This window comes from Pygocentrus nattereri, chromosome 14, assembly GCF_015220715.1.
Source record: "Pygocentrus nattereri isolate fPygNat1 chromosome 14, fPygNat1.pri, whole genome shotgun sequence".
NCBI classification, from domain to species: domain Eukaryota; kingdom Metazoa; phylum Chordata; class Actinopteri; order Characiformes; family Serrasalmidae; genus Pygocentrus; species Pygocentrus nattereri.
In genome coordinates, this window is record NC_051224.1 from 29,969,937 (window position 1) to 29,990,397 (window position 20,461).

General features: G+C 41.2%; 1 protein-coding gene across 6 annotated transcripts in view; it reads right to left on the reverse strand.

Annotated features, from left to right (window-relative positions):
- slc2a9l2 (solute carrier family 2 member 9, like 2) overlaps positions 1-20,461 on the reverse strand; it is a 321,644-nt gene that overhangs the window by 223,428 nt on the left and 77,755 nt on the right. For 5 of the 6 annotated variants that reach the window (XM_017705365.2, XM_017705366.2, XM_037544988.1 and 2 more), the window contains one exon: positions 894-1,018. In XM_017705365.2, coding sequence (XP_017560854.1) covers positions 894-1,018 — 125 coding nt within the window. Of the gene's footprint in view, positions 1-893; positions 1,019-3,172; positions 3,277-20,461 lie in introns of those variants that run through there. The other variant, XM_037544989.1, reaches the window with a different exon arrangement.

The following is a 20,461-nucleotide window of genomic DNA, read 5'->3' on the forward strand; positions in this document are numbered from 1 at the left end:
GTGAAAAATGGTTTTTGTGGTAATTTAAGAGCAGTTAAAACAGACCGGTCAATTTTGACTGGGAACACTAAAGTAAGGGGTGGGAGGTGAAGAGGACAGGAGGTATGTTTTTTTCCTTTTCCCGTAAAGTTATCAGTTTGGTGAAACATGGTTTTCTTGCAACAACTGTGATATGTAGTGCCTGTTTTGTTTTTCTAGATCTTGTGCTGCTGTGTTTAGTTCAGGGTTAGAGTCTTAGACCAAGGATGTAAATCAAATGTGCTCATTAGAATAGTAGAATTCGCAGTTAGATTTGATGAGCATCTTTTTACTTTACAAACTTGTATGATTCAGTGTATTATTATTATTATTATTATTATTATTATTATTATTATTATTATTATTATTATTTTGTTGTTAAACTGAAAGAAGGAGCATTACTGAGTAAAATAAAATTTTGATTAATTAAAAAAATAAGATTTTGAGGAATTTTTACAGACCAGTGTTCTCGTTCAATGAGCTTAGAATAATTACATTCAATAGATATATAAAGGAAGAAGTTCAAAATACAACTGACATTACAAAAAGTTACGTCATGTGCATTTACACATTTCCAAATTGCATTCAAAATCCCCAAAACTCATGTAGTGTAGCTGTAACACTGTTATACTTATTATTAACTCATTCTACTCACCAGCTAACACCTGATCCTTCTAGCCCAGTTCAGAAGCATTTCTATTTCAACAATGTTCATCCCCAAACTGACTCAGCTGGCTTTTGTTGTGTTAGTGAAACTCTTGGAACTAAACTCTAAAACCCTGATTTCCAGGATTCCTATTCACTAATCCAGTTTAGCATAAGCTAAGCTTTAGCCACTGGAAAAAGAAGAAATGTCATGGTCAACCAAGACCCACCTGAATCCATGCCAATGATGAAGCGGCCAATAATGAGCATTTCAAATGATCTAGCCTTCTCTCCCAGAGCCAGAAGGAGTGCAGCAATCACTGCCAGGCTATTGTTTGCTAGAAGAGTGCCCTTTCTACAGAGAGAGAGAGAGAGAGAGAGAGAGAGAGAGAGAGAGAGAGAGAGAGAGAGAGGCAAATCAATTCAGTTTTTATATTTGTATAGTGATTTTTTCTCAATCAGCCATTCTCACAGCTTTCCACAAGTATAATTTAGCATCATTGAGGGTGTCACGCTCGTATCTTCTCAATTGTTTAGTGTAAGATGGTCAGGATGGTGACTGGTTTGGAGTCTCTTTTTCATCTTGACACTACAATAAAATCAACCATATTTGATATTATTGTAAGTTTTAAGGCTTGGCTCATGCAATGAATGAGTAGTGATGTGCCAGGGGCACACGCAAGAGCGGGTGTGTGGTGCTATAGATAGATAGATAGATAGATAGATAGATAGATAGATAGATAGATAGATAGATAGATAGATAGATAGATAGATAGATAGATAGATAGATAGATAGATAGATAGATAGATAGATAGATAGATAGATAGATAGATCTGTAAAAAGGGTCAGTTTCAAACAAAAATCATAGTAACCTAAAATGTGAACTGGCTGTTTTAATATTTCAGGATTACTGAACCTGTAACAGTAATGTAAGAAAATGTGCAGAGGACTTGGTTTATTATTTTGTCTGTTTGTTTTTATGGTTTACTTCATAACAATCAACAATGCTGAACTGCATTTGCATGCTTTGTTGATGTGTAATCCTTTATATAAAATTTAAAAAGTAACTGCACATTTTATTTTATTTTATTGATCATGATATGCCAGCATATACAGTTCTCCAGTCTCTGCAGAATCAGTCTGTAACTAAAAACTATGTGACATTGACTTTAGGTGTGAGAAGTTGTCAGACTTCAGTCTTTCAAAAGACCTTTTAAGTTGTTTAGTATAAGGTTAACGTAAGAGCATAAAGAAGAAATACAGAAAGAACTCAAAATTCAAAAGACTCCATCCTGCTCTGGGCCATACTTGATAGTAGGACAAGTTTACATCAAATATTTCATTCAGACACTGGATCATCAAGAAGAAATATTCAGGACATTAACATGTGAATGACAGTAAAGTCTGTCAGAATTTATCTGGTGGTCTACCGATTGCATGACATGGATGGTAGGTATGAGAACATAGCGGGGAAGTCATTCAGTGCGACTGTGTACTACGAGATTCCAACTTCCAGAAACTGGTTAGGAATTCATGCAGAGACTGCAGTCATGAACGTAATTATAAACCATGATGGCATAAGATGGTATACTAGTCATTAAAATGTCTAAAGCATCAACATCAGGCATTTTCATCACAGCAGGAACATCCCACCAGGATCTGCACCAACAGAGATTTTCCTGCAAAATAGATGTTGATATCCAACAGGTATCTGCAGACTGCCAGACAAACGTTCTAGCACTTTTGGCAGAGCTTTCCAGAATTATTATTGGCTTTGTCGGCTTCTTTTAAATAATATATCATACTTAGCAGCTCATCCCACTAGCATCCACTGGTTACAATACAAATCAATCCTGTTCTACATACTGGCCTTTTAGCTGGAATTTTTCCAAAGCGATATATCCATGGAACCTCAATACTAGCCCGTTTTGCCGATTAGGTCCTAAATATGTGCATACATGAGACAAAAAAACAAGAAGAGACACCTATTACCTCCTAGAGTCATTCACTACCTCAGACAAGCACACACACCCTCTCTCTCTGTCTGCCTGATGAAGTTTCACGCCTGGTCAAGTCCATCACATCGAATCACTGAACACCAGAAAGCAGTGGCTGAGCCATGGAGCCCGAATCTGTCACCATTTCCATTCATTGCATGGTCTTCTTTCATTGGAAGAGATGACCCTGTTTTTTTCATTCTGTCTTTTATCATGCTGACTAACTGCGAGAGCCTCTTAAGGCCAGAAAAGGAATATTGTTCCCTCAGTCGCATCAGTTGAATACAGAAAAAATTCAACACAAAAACACATACTTTCTTTAGCACTATTAAATCAAGGTAACTGGACTCAATCTCGAAAATGTTTTGCTGCTTAACTCCTCAGGTTACATGACAGTGTCTGCAGACTGAATTGGTATGAAAGTGCCTAGTAGTTTTGTCTCCTTCACCCTTCAACAGAGCATTATACTCGAGAAGACTGTGAATAGGTTGTATAACCCATACATCCATACACCCATTGTCTATGCCGCTTCACCCTCAGGGTCGCGGGGGGGGGTTTGTGGGGGCGGTGGTGGTGATGGGGGGTTGTGCTGGAGCCTATCCCAGTGGTCATCGGTTGGAAGGCAGGATACACCCTGGACAGGTCGCCAGTCCATCGCAGTAATACATACATATAAAAAAGAAAGAATTTACTACTTTGCACAGTTGGTGTGCATTGGACGGCCACACAGTCTTGCTACAAAAAGCTGTTTCCATCTCATCCCAAAGATACAGTTGAGATCTTGAGACTGTGAAGGCAACTCAAGCTTTGAAAACTCTCTGTCAAGTTCTTGGAACCACTCCCTTCAGCTCCCCTGGAAACATTAAAATATGACAAGTTGGAAAGGAAGAAGTTCAATATGAGTATAAAGCAGTATGTCTCTAACTTCAAAGTTACATATGATTGCTATTCATTTCACAATGGTTTGGTAGTGAGAAGAACTGATGAGTCTAAGAGTGGACAGAGAGTGAACAGAGAGTGGACAAAAAACTGAACCTGGAATGAAAAATACATGGACAGAGATTAGTGGACAAATTAGATGGACTGTAAATGACAAGGAGTGGACAAGGAAAGGCCTAGAAATGGACAAAGAGTGGATTAGAAGTGTCCAGAAAGTAAACTGGGAATACACAAGGAGTGAATGAGGAGTTAACAGGGAGGGGACTAAAAGTAAACATTCAAGAGAAAATGACAAGTGGTTGGCTTCTATAACAGGATAATGATCCATAACACACCTCAAAATCCACCATGTACTACATCAAGAAACACAAGCTGAAGCTTTTGCAATGGCCCTCACAATCCCCTGCCTTGAACAGCACTGAAGCGCTATAGGTAGTTCTTAAACATACTGTGCATGCAAGATTGTCCAAGAATATTGCAAAGCTAGAAGCATTTTGCAAGAAAGAATGACTGAAAATTCCTAGAGCAGACTAGAACAGAAAAACTTCTAGCTGTCTACAACAACATTGGGCAATATGTGGTAATTACCAAACTTTGCACAAACATTTGCAGAAAAAAATTCAGCAGAGGTTATCTTTACTTCTTTTCACTTCAAAATGTAACAAATATGTAATATACCCATGGGCGCCCAAACATACCTGTATTCCATGTCATTCATCTGGGATCCTAATATGCAAAGAAAATGTTCCTTACACCATCACACTGCATGTTAAGAAGAGGCCTTTGTCCTTAGATATAGGTTCACTTCTAGGGCCAAATCCCATTTCACCCCTTATCCCTACCACTTAGCCCTTAGTCCTCCGTTTTGCATATTTTCACGCCTAGGGGTAGGGTGATTTTTGTTACACACGGTCCCTACACACTGAGGTTTTTGAGAGGCGCACTCCAAACAGGCTGTTATGAGAAAGAGAAAAAAAAGGCAAGATGACTATGAAAGTGCTCAAAAAACCCACAAATGTGAGTGTTTTCTCTGTAAAACAAATCATGATTATCATTGCATTATCTTAGCTTAATGTTGTTTCAATATATTGTGGTCCTTTTCTTGATTACAGGCATACATAATCGCTAATATTATTCTAATGTCTTGGTAGGTAGCTAAGTAAATTTCCCATTCCACCTTAATCCATCCTCCCTCATAAACATATGAGGCCCTAATTTAACTAAAGACCAGCAGTGAGGCTGCTGAACGTTACCCTCCTCTGATTTCACTGCATCACTAGTAGCCTGTTAATGAAGTAATGTTTTTTTTTTTTATTTATTTAAGGGTCCCATTTCATAGAGGAAGGTTTGAACCACTACCTGTTGTAACTCAGCTCCAAGGGGCAAGGTGACCCTCAAAAACAAGGGCTAGGGGTAAAAATAAGAAATGGGATCAGGTCTAAGTCTTGAAGAAGTCACTCTCTATATATTGGATGTACTTTTGAGGACAGGTTGTCTTTAAAGGCAAGTGCTCTGAAGCATGAACCCACCTTTACAAAAGAGACTCATTTTGGCAGATAACCTTGTCAAAGTGCTCCAAACTCATGCACCTTTAACTACAATGACATTTTCCCCTTTCAAAGAACTTTTCTCTCAAACAGCCTAAGACTCTTATAAACTCCAGGCTACATTTTAAACAAGACAGCCTCCAACTTTCCATACTCCACCCAACAGGGAAGTGCACTTTCTGTGTTTTAGATTTAAACTTGCTCTGAAAATGCATAGCACTTGCCAAATGAATGCTGGCCCACAATCTTCCACGATCCATTAAATGAATTAACCTATAAGCGATGTGTTTGTTATTCAATATAATTTAGTTCAGTTTTATTTCTGTAGTGCTTTCAAAAACAGCTATTGTCTCAAAACAGCTTTTCAGAAATGCAAGTAAAGCCCTTTAATGAGCAAGCAGAGGGTGATGGTAGCAAGAAAAAATCCCCAAAGGCCTAGTCATACTAGCTTTCTGTCAGCAAAATTTCATGATAACATTCATTTAATGGAGTTTTCAGCAAGAAACGGGGACATCTATAGAGAACTGGCTTTTGAATTTGCATGCAAAGCTTTTTGTCAAGTTCAGCTTCGGTGAACTTCGCATCGTTGACCTACAGCATGACTATGCTTACCTCTGGAGGGCTGAATTAGATGGTATCATTTCTTTAACAATCTTTACTTTCTTGTTTTTTTACTATTTATAGTTGGTGAATTAGCTGACATGGAATTTTTTTCAATGCCAGTCTTCTGGTCCAGCCATGGTTATGCCTATTTTACAGAACCAGGCAAACTGCATTTTATTAGTATGATTACAACTTGAGCACATGAGGACAAAACAATGAGAGAAACTCAAATTGAAGAGAAAAATACTTTAGGCTATGATCACCCAGCAGCCAAGACCTCAAACATTTGTGCTGATGTTTTTGTACGTAAAAACAAAAAACAAAAAACAAAAGGAGCTTATCGTAACCGGTCCACATTGGAAGAGATTTTAAAGGAAATAGCTGAACGCAGCCATAGGAGAATGTCATTGTTGGCACAGTGTCAAAGAAAAGTAAAAAGTCTGAAACCAAGGAAAACAAACCTAGTGTAACGCCAGGGAGCAATGAGGCAGACGCATGTGCTGAGATAAGCGACTTTTATGGGCAAATCCAGGGTCATGGTCAAAATGGTCCAGGTTCATATAGCCAACACGGATCGAATGGGGGACAGACATGATGAAATACAAACACAAAACCAAACACTTCCAACAGAACAATCAAACAACAACATGAACCTCATGAACATGAACATCAACCAAACATGAAACAAAGACCAGCACTAGACAAGGAAAACACTGGGCTTAAATACAAGAGGGCTAATGATGGTCAGGTGGTAACAATCAGAGGTGGAGTCAGACAACAAGGGAGCTGGACTGAACCAAAACAAACGCACATGGATGAAAAAGTAAACAAAAAGCACATGGACAGGACTGGGAGGGGCCAATCACGACACCTAGGAAATGACCATGGCTGAATGACACGTCCTTTTTCCCGTGAGCTTGAATATTAAAACTGGGAACAATGGTAATGTCTGTCAAATAACTTAATAATAAAACTTTAATACTTGAGTACAAAAATTGTTTTTGTCTCCAATTTAAAATATTAATCTAAATTGAAAGATGCATCCCTTAAGGCTACAAATGCTCACAATCTGTTTCCCCAAAATTACCTACCCTAGGCCAGCATTTCTGTGCTATTTCCTCTTAATTTTGGTTTTACTGGAAGTTCTGCAGGTTTCAAATGCTTGCCCATCCCCACCCCGTCTAGCCTCCCAGCCCATCAAAGACCTCCCAGAGCAGCCCTCTTTTCCAGACTTTGCTGTCTTACTGGGAGAAACAAGGCAGAGATTGCAGCCTTGCAGCAATTTCTCTCTCTCTGTAAAAAGAAAAACACTATCAGGAGTATTGAGCTCTCAGAATCTGCAGCACAAACCATTCTTTACTGCATGACTGACAGCTGCAGCAAGGGGCTGAAAGAGAAATTATTTTGGCTCTGAGCCGTATCTACGGTCTATGGTCCCAGAAAGCATGCACACACACACACACACACACACACACACACACACACACACACACACACACACACACACACTAATATGCCAGTCCTACACAACTGCACATGTTTCCAGTAATTAGTAAAAACTTATTTCATTCTAAAGTATTTTAGTAATACTTGTATTTCTTTGCCAACTTTTTTATTTGAAACAAACGGTGTAAAGTCTTGAATCGCTCAATGAAATACTGTCCAATCAAGATTTTTCCCCATGGCATATAGGTACATAAAGCCAAGTCAAGCTCTCCCTTTGGTTAGGCCTTTAGGAGCTAGACAGAAGGCCTCATGTATTAAATGAACCACAGACATAACTAGCAAGTTAGAGTGGAATCAAGCAATCATTTTGTGATTCAGAATGGGTGGGACCAGTTTTGTGGAAAAAAAAAAACATGACTCAAGGCCTTCTGGAACTCCTATATACATCACTGACCATGATTACATGTCATAGCCTAAACTGATTGTAGTCTCGCTATTGTTAACAGATCATTATACTGTATACTTTCTAACTCATTATACTGTACACTTAGTAACTTGTAGTTTCAAAATACTTGAAATATTGATCAAAACATCAACCTTTTGATGTCGAGTTTAAAATGTTTTACAGGCCTGTGCTTAGACATTTTTGAGGGAAGGGTGTCAAGGGACAAAAGGGCAAATTGAACCCAAACTTAATACAATTTACTCCATATTGCAGACAATTTTAGAAATACAACCATTTTTCAAAGGAAAGCAAACAGTGTTTAGCTTTCACTACACTAGCAGTGTAGCATCCTTTTCCAAGACAGCTTAAAATAGTTGCATTACTGCCAGAGCAGGGATTTAAACCCAACTCTCCAGTGTTCAAGGTTGTAAAATTGGCAACAATGCTATCTAATTACTGAAAAGTCCCACAGAATCTCACACAAATCCCTGTTTTTTTCTTACTGTTGACACTGTGTTTGTTTGTTGTTCAGCATAACCACATTTTGCAATATGATGTTTTCTTAAAGAGACATTATGGGTGCATGAGTTAATGATGCAAATCTTCATAGTACCTAGTACTACACCAGAGAGGGAGCTGACGAGTGATGAATAATGATGTGCTAGTGGAACTTGGGCCGACCTTCTAGTTCTACTCCTAGTGCAAGACTGAGCTGAAACTTGCTGAAACAAACATTCAAGAATGGTGGAGGCGATATACATACAATTATTGTACACATCGACCAAGAGGGCACAGACTCAAACCCTCCCTGGGGTCCCTTTGTCCATGTGCACATTTGAGAGTTTAATGGTGCAAAATCCATTGGCACTGGTCTACAGAGATGTTGCAAAGATGTGAAATGGTCAGATGAGTCTCGCTTCACCAAATTCTCTACATGTGGTCGAGTGGTACAGGCCCTAATGCCTGGCTCCTACAGTGAGGGGGGTCCAGTGGGTTTGTTATGCTGTGGGGGGCATTTTGCTTGCATGTTTTGGGTCCGCTTGTCTGCATAGAGTGAAGGGTCACTGCAAATCAATTCAAAGGTATTCTGACTTCTCATTTTCATCCCATGATGAAACTTTTCTATCATAATGTCTCTCATTCACATGGAATAAAGGGCCACTAAATAGTTTAAATCTCATGCTGTGGCCATTACAGTCACCAGATCAACTCAACTGTAATATCGTACTCTATGTAGTTGCAGACTGACTGAGCAACTGAGGAACAGTTGCTCTTGATTCCCTCACATATCACACTAAGGTACAAGCATCACAGTAATTGAATGTGCACGTTTGACCACAGTAACCTTCCTCAATGGCACATTTCCCATAGATCTAAATTCAGATGTCACTTTAGTCACAGCTCCTATTGAAACACTAGTCAGTCGATCAGTCTTTCTGGCTGAAGCTCCTGCCTCATTAATGAACCTTCTTTCAAAGCAACTTTCTTGCTGCCATTTTGATCCAAAAATTGCGGTATTTCTTAATTCTCTTACGCCGCACACTTGCCTGGATGCATGTGACCTCATTTTGTTTCTCCTTTCATTTGTTCATGTTTTTACCTACATTTGCAAAAGGAAAAAATATAAGTGAAAGTGAGTTTTTCATTGAGACACAGACCTTCAGCCATAAATGCCGCTCAACTAGCAAGTGCTTGAATAAAAGCAGTGACTCAGACTTTTCCAAATTTGTACAAGAAGTATACTTACACTGGATAAAGCTCTTTTTACAACACCCTGCAGGTGGATATCAACCTCAGCATGCACCATTTAAAAAAAAGAGTGCAGCAACCTTTTATCTGTTTTCCACTGCTTTACAAAGGTAAGAGATTTCCAGTATACACCTGTTCATCCAGCACACATACCTAATACCAGTCAAAAGTTTGTTTCTACTCATAGAATGACTATTTTCCACATTTTAGTATACAAGACCCAACCATGTTGCCCTTACCCCTCTGTTTTGTGTATTCACACACAATTTTTGTTGAGACTGTGGGATAGTGTGAAGTGTCAGGGCTATATTGCCCTCCAAATGGAGGTTTTTCAGAGGTTACAAGAAAACAAGAAAAAAACGGTAAGATGGCTGAGCAAGTAACCAAAGAAACATACAAATATGACTATTTTCTCTGTTCAATTATGAAAACCATTGTAATGTCTTTGTTTGATGTTGTTTCAGTGTATTATGGTCCCTTTCTTCATAACAAGCATAAAAATAGGTAGTATGATAATGTCTCAGCATTAAATTTCAAATAAATTTCCCATTACACTTTAAATAGGGCGGACGTTTTATATTCTGGCACCTCAGGTATCAGAAATGCTTCAACATTTAAGGCGGAATAGAAAAATACAAACAAGACGCTAGCACCAAAGAATTAGCGGTGGGTGACAATAAATAATTGTTGTATCCCTGTCTTTGAAGGCATATGTTGCCCTAAGTTTAACTAAAGACCAGCAGCGAGGTTGCTGAACTTTACCCTCCTCTGCTATCACTGCAGACTGGCAGGGTCACCTACAGAGCACTGCCAGTAGCCTGTAAATGAAACATGTTCTTTTTTTGTTTAAGAGTTGTCCCATTTTGTAGGGAACACTACCCCTTGTAACTCAGTTCCAAGGGACAAGATGACATCTTGGTCATGACTGACAAGTTTAAAATGGGGCAGTCGTGGGCTGGAGGTTAGGGAGCTGGCCCTGTGACCGGAAGGTTGCCGGTTCGATCCCCAGGGCCGACGGTCCATGACTAAGGTGTCCTTGAGCAAGACACCTAACCCCCAACTGCTCCCCAGGCGCCGTGGATAGGGCTGCCCACCGCTCCGGGCAAGTGTGCTCACTGCCCCCTAGTGTGTGTGTGTGTGTGTTCACTAATGTGTATGTGGTGTTTCACTTCATGGATGGGTTAAATGCGGAGGTGGAATTTCCCTGGTTGTGGGATCAAAAAAGTAAAAAAAAAAAAAATGTGAGGATGTGCCCAGAACTGCTGGAGAAAACTGAATTCTTCGTGAAAGAATTCCTTCACATTTTTCAGAGTATGATAAAATCAGCTAACATTTACAGAATGACAAAACAATCAATAGGCGAAAATAACTATAATCAAAAAGCTAGATTATCCCAGTTAGCTGGAGATCTTGAAATAGCTTGTTAAGAATAAACTAGCTGGCAAAAAGGTAAACCCTCACATGTACCAGCAGGTTTCATAGTCATGAAAGAGCACTTCCAGGTCACTGGCTCAAGTGAATGACTTGCTCTCTCAAATCCAGACAGCTTTTTATTTGGAACATGAAAACTGTTTCATTGAAAGCAGCTGGAAACAACAACTCCACTTCACTTAAGGCCTGTAATAAAACTCTGTAAGGTGTTATAGTGCATTACAACATTAGTGTTTACACTGTTCTTATGAATAGATATTATAATGTGTATACATGATTTTATAGAAAGTTAAACATCTTGCATTATAAAGTGTTATGCATGCACTTATAACTACTAGATTAAATATACAAGCTTATGCCCCTTATTATAAGGCATGATGAATGCAATTCTAAGGCCTATAAGTTTGTTTATAATGCATTATGAACACAGGATTCAAAGAAAGTCTATGCAGTAGCGTGCCCAAACTTTTGCAAGTGCTGTGCATGTGTGCTTGCATCCTCTACCCTTCAAGGTAAGGCAGTCTGTGTGTGTGTTTTACAGAAAAGGTAGGGTTTAATAAACACTGTGACATTTCAGACAGATAGTCTGGGGCATGTAAATGTCACCGTAGGATGGCGGGAGGTGTGAGGTCACAGCAGGAGCACTTGCAGCTAAAGGTTAGCAAGGACAAGGGGAGATTGTGAGCCCTGAAACACTTACAGCATGACTGCTCATAGCACACCATCACTATGCTATGCGATCATTGCTTTTACCAACCTGGCTGAGGTCACAGCTCACAGGAGACTGGTAAGAATATCTGCCTGACGGCTGACACATATGAACTGGAGGAACAGCAACCCTGATGAACAAGTCGACAGAGTTTAGTCCCAGGCTACTCCCAGCATCAAATCTACATGTCTGTATTCAAAATTCAAGAGTTTTATTGTCATATGCACAGCAGAACAGCCAGTTACACTGTATGATGAAATTCTTACTTTGCTGTTCCTCCATTCACCAAATATAATCTTAAGAGAATAATAAAAAAGAAAATATAAGAATAACTCTAAAAACAGTAGTAAAAAGAAAAAGTAAAAACATACAGTATGAAAGTTGAAATAAAATTAAAGTTACATGTGTATGTGCAAATGTGCAAATATGTAGAGCAGCTGTTCATAAAGTGCATCAAGTAACAGATGTAAACAGTAAACAATATTGTTCTGTGCAGGTAATAGATGTATACAGTATTGTTCTAACAGCAGCAGTACAGTGTAGGTAAGGTGCAGTTATTGAGTGCAAGGTTAAACCAGTTCACAATGGGAGGGGGGAAGAGGTAGTAAGTGAGGTATTCACCAACCTCATGGCCTGTGAATAGAAACTGTTGGTCAGTCTTGTAGTCCTGGACTTCACACTCCTGTAACGTCTGCCTGAAGGTAGGAGTGTGAAGAATCTTTGCTGGGGGTACTGTCCCTGATGATGTTGTGGGCCCTCCTGATGACCCTGGCATGATAAATGTACTGTAGTGAGGGGAAGGCTGCTCCTGATATGGACTGTGCAGTTTTGATCACATGCTGGACTGCCTTCCTGTCCTGAGCAGTGCAGTTTCCATACCAGACCATGATGGAGCTGGTAAGAACACTGTCGATCATATACCTGTAGAAGGTGCTGAGAATTTTGGCTGGCATGCCAAATTTCCTCAGTCTTCTCAGAAAGTACAGTTGCTGCTGGGACTTCCTGATGATGTGGTGTGTATTGTGAGACCAGGTGAGATCCTCACTGATGTGGATGCTGAGGAATTTGAAGGTTTTCACCCTCTCCACCTCAGTCTCACCAATGAACAGGGGTGTGTGCAGCTCCTGCTTCCTCCTTGGATCGACCATTATTTCCATGGTCTTGTCTGCATTCAAGGAAAGATTATTGTTATGACACCAGGCCACCAGCTCAGCCACCTCCTTCCTGTATGCTGTCTCATCCCCACCAGTGATCAGTCCGACTGTAGTATCATCAGCAAACTTGATGATGATGGTGTTGTTCTGGGAGGCCACACCGTCATAAGTGAAGAGTGTGTATAGAACAGGGCTCAGCACACAGCCCTGGGGGACCCCTGTGCTCACTGTTCTTGTGCTGGATGTGCGGCTGCCGACTCTGATTCACTGGGGTCTATCTGATAGAAAGTTCAGCACCCAGTTACAGAAGGCAGGTGTCAGTCCGAGGGTGAGGAGCTTTTCTGAGAGTTTGTGTGGGATGACCATATTAAATGCTGAGCTGTAATCGATGAAGAGCATTCTGACTTGCCCTCCAGGTGTGTGAGGGCTGTGTGAAGGACTGTGTTCACTGCGTCGTCTGTGGACCTGTTCTGACGGTATGCAAACTGAAGAGGGTCTATAGTTTTCAGAATGGTCTCCTGGATGTGAGTCATGACTATTCTCTCGAAGCACTTCATCACGATTGGGGTCTAACAGGGTGATAGTCATTTAGGCAGGTCACAATGCTTTTCTTTGGGAGGGGTACGATGGTGGTGGACTTGAAGCAGGATGGCACAAAAGCTTGCGCAAGGGACAGATTGAATATGTCCACAAACACGTCAGCCAGTTCTGAAGAGCAAACCCTGAATGCACGCCCGAGGATGTTGTCTGGGCCGGCTGCTCTCCTTGGGTTTATTCTCTTCAAGGTCCTGCACACATCCACTTATATCACAGTGAGTGATGTGTTCTGTGTAGCCATAATGTCTCTCGGTTGGCCAGGGTTGAGGGCCTCAAAGCGAGCATAAAACTCATTTAGCTGATCAGGTAGTGTAGTGTGGCTGGTTGTGCCCACCCTGCTCATGTGTTGGTAGTGGGTGGTATAGTAGCCTTCCAGCTTCAGCTTATACTGTCTCTGGCCTCTCTGATAGGTCTACACAGGTCATATCTCGACCTTTTGTAATCTTCAGTGTTGCCTGAGAGAAATGCAGCATGGCGAGCACGTAGCATGGACCGAACTTCACTGTTTATCCAGGGTTTCTGGTTGGGGTATTTTCTGCAGCGCCTTGTAGGGACAACGCTTTCAATGCAGCTGTTGATGTAGCTTGTTACCCCAGAAGCATAGTCCTTTAGATCAACAGTACAGTCCTCTCTCATAGCAGCAGTTCTGAACACTGGAAGTGCTTGCTTGAGGAGTTGCCTGTATGCTGGGTAGAGGAACACGGAGATGTGGTCGGACTGTCCGAAGTCCCCCTCACGTTGCTGTAAACTTGGTCGAGTATGTTATTCTCCTTCGTCGGAAAGCTCACATGCTGATGGTACTTGGGGAGGACAGTCCTCAGGTTGCAGTAGTTGAAGCCGCCGGCCACAATGAATGCAACATCTGGGTGCACGGTCTCTTGTCTACTGATAGCGTCATGCAGCAGCCCTAGCGCCGTGGTCGAGTTTGCATGTGGCAGGATGTAAGTAGTCAGAATAAACACAGTGGTGAACTCTCTAGGCAGATGTTTTCCAACAGTCTTTACGTCTGTACACCACCTGTTGTTCACATAGATGCAGACACCGCCACCTTTGTTCTTCCCCGACACTGCCTTATGGTCTCTGCGGTGGACAGAGTGCGTTTCCAACTGGATCGCCGTGAGGATAAGAGCACAGCACTCTCTGATCTCACGCTGAGTTGTTATTCTGGTCCTCAGCTCATCCAGCTTGTTTTCGAGGGAGCAAACATTTGCTAGCAGCAGGCTATAGGTAGTGGTGGCCATGTAGCCCTAGCCTTTAGCCTAGCATGTAGCCCACCTCTCTTGCCCCACTTCCGCTTTGGTTGCTCTGTTCATCGTCTGCGCCACTCACCCGATGCCAGTGCTGCTGGGCCTTGCCGGCTGGTGCTGGTGGAGTGTGAGCGCAAAAGAAAGTTGAAGTCTGAGAGGCTAAAGGTAAGTTCATGACAAAATTTACAGATCTATAGGAGTGCCTCTCTACTGTAACTAACTGTGCCGTAGATGTTCTGTACATTTAAAATAAATAATAAAGTTAAATTAAGTAATAAATAGCGTCAGTTGCAGGAGGAACACACAAAGACGTCTGCCACGGTGTGCGCTATCTTGAATGCAGTGGCGGTAGGCAGCCCTATCCACGGTGCCCAGGGAGCAATTGGGGGTTAGGTGTCTTGCTCAAGGACACCTTAGTTATGGGCTGTCCGCACTGGTGATCGAACCAGCAACCTTCCGGTTACAGGGCCAGTTCCCTGTGTATGATGTGTATTATGCAAGATGGTGGCCACAACCAGGACTAACTCTACGTAATAAGCAACATAAGCAGCTGCTTAGGGTGCTGTGGCTGCCAGGGGGTGCCACTAGCAACTTGTGGGTTACTGCACCATTATGTTGTCTAAGATGCTCGAGTGAGGGGAGAACGCAACTGATTAATCATGACTCACAAAAGGATGCACACATTTTGAGCCAAATAAAAGAAGAAGAATAAGAAAAGACAAGGAGAAAAAGCTCAAAGATTAAAGGACAACATAATGAAGTGGAACTCTGGGGTCTGTGTAATGAAGCAGAAGCAATTTAGATAGACTGTCTGACTTAAAAACAGCAGTTTTCACATTCAAAATCTTTACTGTTCTAAATTATTTTTGCATTAATGCCCAAGTGGGAATTGGGAACCCACAGTTTTAAAATACTGTTTAGGTGGCAGTGAGAGTGTTGGTGGTCCAGTAGATTTTGCAAAGAGTTTTTTCCTGGATAATTATTGTACTTTGTATTCTTTGGCTTTGGATATTATTATGCACTGATACAATTATATAATAGTTTGTATTACATTGCACTGTCTTGTTTAATTACACTCTACACTGACCGGACACTTCATTAAGTACCACAGTCATTGTCCATCCTATCAGCTACACTTATCATAAAGGTGCGCTTTGTAGTTTCACAATTACAGTGAAACTACAGTTCATGTATTACCCAGCATCCTTTTTTGGCCCCCTGTTACCTGTTCTTCAGTGGTCAGGACCCCCACAGGACCACCACAGAGCAGGGATTATTAGAGCTGTGGGTCATACTCAGCACTCCAGTGACACTGTGCTGCGGTGGTATGAGTGGATAAGATATAGCAGTGCTGCTGGAGTTTTAAAAAACTATGCCTACTTACTGTCCACTCTAATAGAAATCTCTACATTGTTGGCCCACCTTGTAGCTGTAAAATCAGAGAAAGTAGCTCATCTGTTGCTGCACAGTTTGTGTCATACTTCATGACAGTTTGTGACATACCTCCCTTCATCAGTGGTCATAGAATGCTGCCCACAGATTGCAGTTGGCTGGATATTTTTTGTTGGTGGACTATTCTCAGTCCAGCAGGGTCACTCGGGTATTTAAAAACTTGCAGGACTGCTGTGTCTGATCCAGTCATACCAGCATAACACATAATAACACACCACCACCACATCAGTGTCACTGCAGTGCTGTGAATGACCCAACATTATTTGGGGGTCCTGATCAGTGAAGTACAGGTAACAGGGAGCTAAAAGTATGGACTTTTGGGGGCTGGCTGTTTGAAATGTATTTTCAAGCTTCCAAGTAGTAACATTAGTTATTTGGAATCCTTTTGTATTAGACAGGGGGAAAAAAACACAAATAAATATAATTCAAACCGACTGTCTGCAGCTATAGATATTCAAAGGTTTCTCTCACCTTCAAGATACATTATGAGAGGAGGGGCTCACATGACCCTGGCGAGGATGGCTGCATAGTGTAGGGACTCCTCTCAATCCCGCACAAAAACTACCCCAAACATTTACAAATTGACCCACAACTCGGCTTTGATTATGTCAAATCCTTTGTCAGTCAGGAAATGCAACGTTTCACTAAAGCGCGCAAGACAAGTTCGCGACTTGCGAAAACGACGCCGTCGGCTGGGGATACCGAGGCTAACAGCATGGCGAGTGTAGTTGAGGTGCTAACCGAGCTAAAAGCTCATTTGGTTCCAAGCTCGACGGAATAGACAACCGCCTGGGCGACTTGGCGAACTCTGTCATGGTGATAGAAAACAAGCTAGCGGACATCAAAGGAGACGTCACGGCCAACAGAAAGTGCATCGAGGAAGCCGAAGCACGTATGCTAGCAGTCGAAGAAAAGCTCGACAAAACTGAGTCAGCGTTGGCTTCAGCTACAAAGCGGCTCTTGTACCTGGAGGCAAAGACGGACGACTTGGAGAACCGCGCGAGGAGGAAGAACATTCGGGTGTTCGGTCTTAAGGAGGGAGCTGAAGGTAGTTGCCCACTCTTAGATTTTGTGCACGACATGCTTCCCAAATGGTTGGACCTGGGGTCTGACAGATCCTTCATACTGGAAAGAGTGCACCGTACCCTGGCACCTGCTAGACCTAGCCACAACCAAGCGGTTCTTATCCATTTCCTCAAATTTCAAGACAAAGAACTCATCCTACGTACCACAAGGCAACGAGACATCACATATGATGGAACCAAGCTCTCATTTGCCCAGGATCTCTCTGCAGAAATGATCAGACGGAGGCGTGAGTTCGACGGCGTCAAGAAGTTCTTTATTGATATGGGGACTTTCCGCGGGTTCCACCTTCACCCGTGTAAGTTGAGGGTGCTACACCGCGGAAAGATCCAGCTGTTCGCATCACCGCAAGAAGCCGAAGATTTCTACCGTAATACCAGTGCCAGGTAGACTGAGTGGTCACGTTAACACTATGTGTCTTTAGGGAGAAGGGGTGAGAGTTCACACTGATAAACATAAGTATAAGCTTATTATCCCAAACTAAGCTCGACTGAATTATGATGTAACTATGTTACAGTGATCAGTGGGACAGGACATTGCAGGCTAAAGCTACAAAAGGTTCTTATGAGGTTTAGTGTTCAGTTTTTTGGATAGGTTAATGTCGTTTTGTTTCTAAGGGTAGCAAGTTTGCTTGGCCTGCATTTCTACTTTAGCAATTGTATGTGTCTGCTGTCCCACAGAACCATTAGCTTTGGGAAATAGGCACTCTTTCTTTAAAATAATTAGATAATAATTCAGGTACATTGTGCGGTGTTGGGGGGTGTTTGCTGTGTGCCAGACTAGTTGAGGCTCTATTTGTTAACAGAGGGCTGTCTTGTCACCTGGGGACAAGGCTTTTGCTTTGGGGTGTGGGGTGGGATTTTTTTTTTTTCCCCCAAATGGTCAACCATTACCAACATGACATACAAATTTCATTATGGCTCACACCCTTAATGTGATGACATTTAATGTCAGAGGTCTAAGTCACCCAATTAAACGTAAAAGAGTGCTTACGTTTCTGAAAAGGGAGAAGGCAGAGATTGCCTTCCTACAGGAGACGCATCTGTCCAGCGAGGAGCACAAAAAGCTTAACAGAGATTGGGTGGGACAGGTTTATTTTTCAAGCTTCACAAGTAACAAAAGGGGAACAGCAATACTCATTCACAAAAAGCTTCCTTCTATTTTTAAAGAACAAATCACTGACTGTGAGGGTAGGTATGTATTGGTTCGTGGGCTCCTATATGGTCAAGAATTTTCATTGCTCAATATCTATGCACCCAATGAGGACTGCCCTAAATTTATGACAGATAAGATCACATTGTTCAGTCAGTACACCTCAGACTTCGGAATAATTGCTGGGGATTTTAATTGTTGCATGGATAGTAATCTAGATAAGTCTTCAATGTTAACATCTAACCCTAATGCATCAAGGACCTTAAGTGTGGCCGCTAGAGAAGCAGGCCTTGTTGATGTATGGAGAGAATTCAATCCCACATCAAAAGACTATACTTTTTACTCAGCCAGGCACAAAACATATTCCAGATTGGACTTTTTTCTTCTACCTAAAAATTATCTTTCTTCAGTCATCTCTTGTAGTATAGGATCTATCCTTATATCGGATCATTCACCGGTTTACCTCCAACTCTCTCTTGCTCAGCAGACATACCAAACTAAGTATTGGAAGTTTAACTCTTCACTTCTTACAAACACAGAAGCCTGCGATAATATTAGACTTTGGCTGGAACAGTATAGACAGGATAATGCAACCTCCCCTGTCACCCCTGCTGTAATCTGGGACGCAGCTAAGGCTGTGATTAGAGGACAGCTGATTTCATATACTTCTGCTAAGAAAAAGCTGGCAATTAAAAAAGAAAAGCAACTTAAAAAGGAGCTTCTTAATTTGGTACAATCTCATAAACAGTCACCTACAGATGAAAATTTCAGGAAACTAAAGTCTGTTAGAAGTAGCCTTAATTCTATTCAAACTGAACATGTTAAAAAACTTATATTTTTCACTAAACAACATTACTATGAATATGGTAATAAACCTAGTAGGCTCTTAGCATATCAGCTTAAAAAAGAACGTTCCGATCGCACTATAAAATGTATACGTAAAAAAACAGGTCAATTAAAATATGATATACAATCACTACAGTCCTCATTCTTGACTTCTACACACAGTTATACACATCAGAAAATCCCCCAGAACCAGATATCTGTGCATTTTTAGAAAATATACATCTACCCTCAATTTCTGAAGATGACAAGGAACGTTTGACCTCTCCATTTACTGCAGAGGAGGTGTTGCAGGCAATCATGTCACTGTCCTCTGGAAAAGCTCCAGGAATGGACGGCTATCCTGTAGAATTCTATAAGGCCTTTTGGCCTCAAATCGAACCCCTTTTTATGCCCATGCTTGCAGACTTTTTTGAAAATGGAACTCTTCCAGAGTCGATGAGGACAGCGGTGATATCGTTAATACACAAAAAAGATAAGGATGATAGAGACTGTGCCTCTTATCGACCAATTTCATTACTCCCAGTTGACTTCAATTATATCAAAATTATTTGCCCATAGATTAGAAGATTTACTCCCCCAGCTTATTGATCCAGATCAGACTGGTTTTGTGAAGGCCCAGTATGCTTCAGACAATATTAGGAGATTATTAAATATAATTGACTACTCGGCCCTACATGCACAACCAGTGTTATTAATATCACTTGATGCTGAAAAAGCGTTCGATAGGGTTGAGTAGCCATACTTATTCTCCGTCATAAAGAAATTAAATTTTGGTGATAGATTTGTTGGGTGGATTAAATCTATGTATAGTAAACCCCAATCCCAAATATGTGTAAATGGCTCCCTTTCCGAAACGTTTGACTTGTCTAGGGGCTGCCGTCAAGGCTGCCCACTATCCCCGTATTTATTTAACTTGGTTGTCAAACCATTTGCAGCGGCCATACGGACTAGTGGACAAATTTCAGGAATTACTATTGGAAAGATGGACAATATCATTGTATGCAGATGATATTATGCTGTTCTTGAGCAGCCCAGAGCAATCAATTCCAGCAGTATTGGATCTTATAAATACATTTGGAAAGATATCATGTTATAAAGTTAATTTAACAAAATCCAACGCATGTTTATTAAGCTCCCCAGTATCTAGTGAACTCAAGAGTACATCACCCTTTGCTTGGGCACAGGAAGGATTTAAGTATCTGGGTGTAAATGTGTCCCCTAAGCTTAAAGACTTATCATATAAACTATACCCCATTACTTCAAAGAATCAAGGAGGAATTTGAACACTGGCATCTGCTTCCCATCTCATTCCTTGGACGAATCAATGTGATAAAAATGAATGTCCTACCACTACTTTGTTATTTATTTCAGTCATTGCCTTGTTACTTGGATAAGATTTT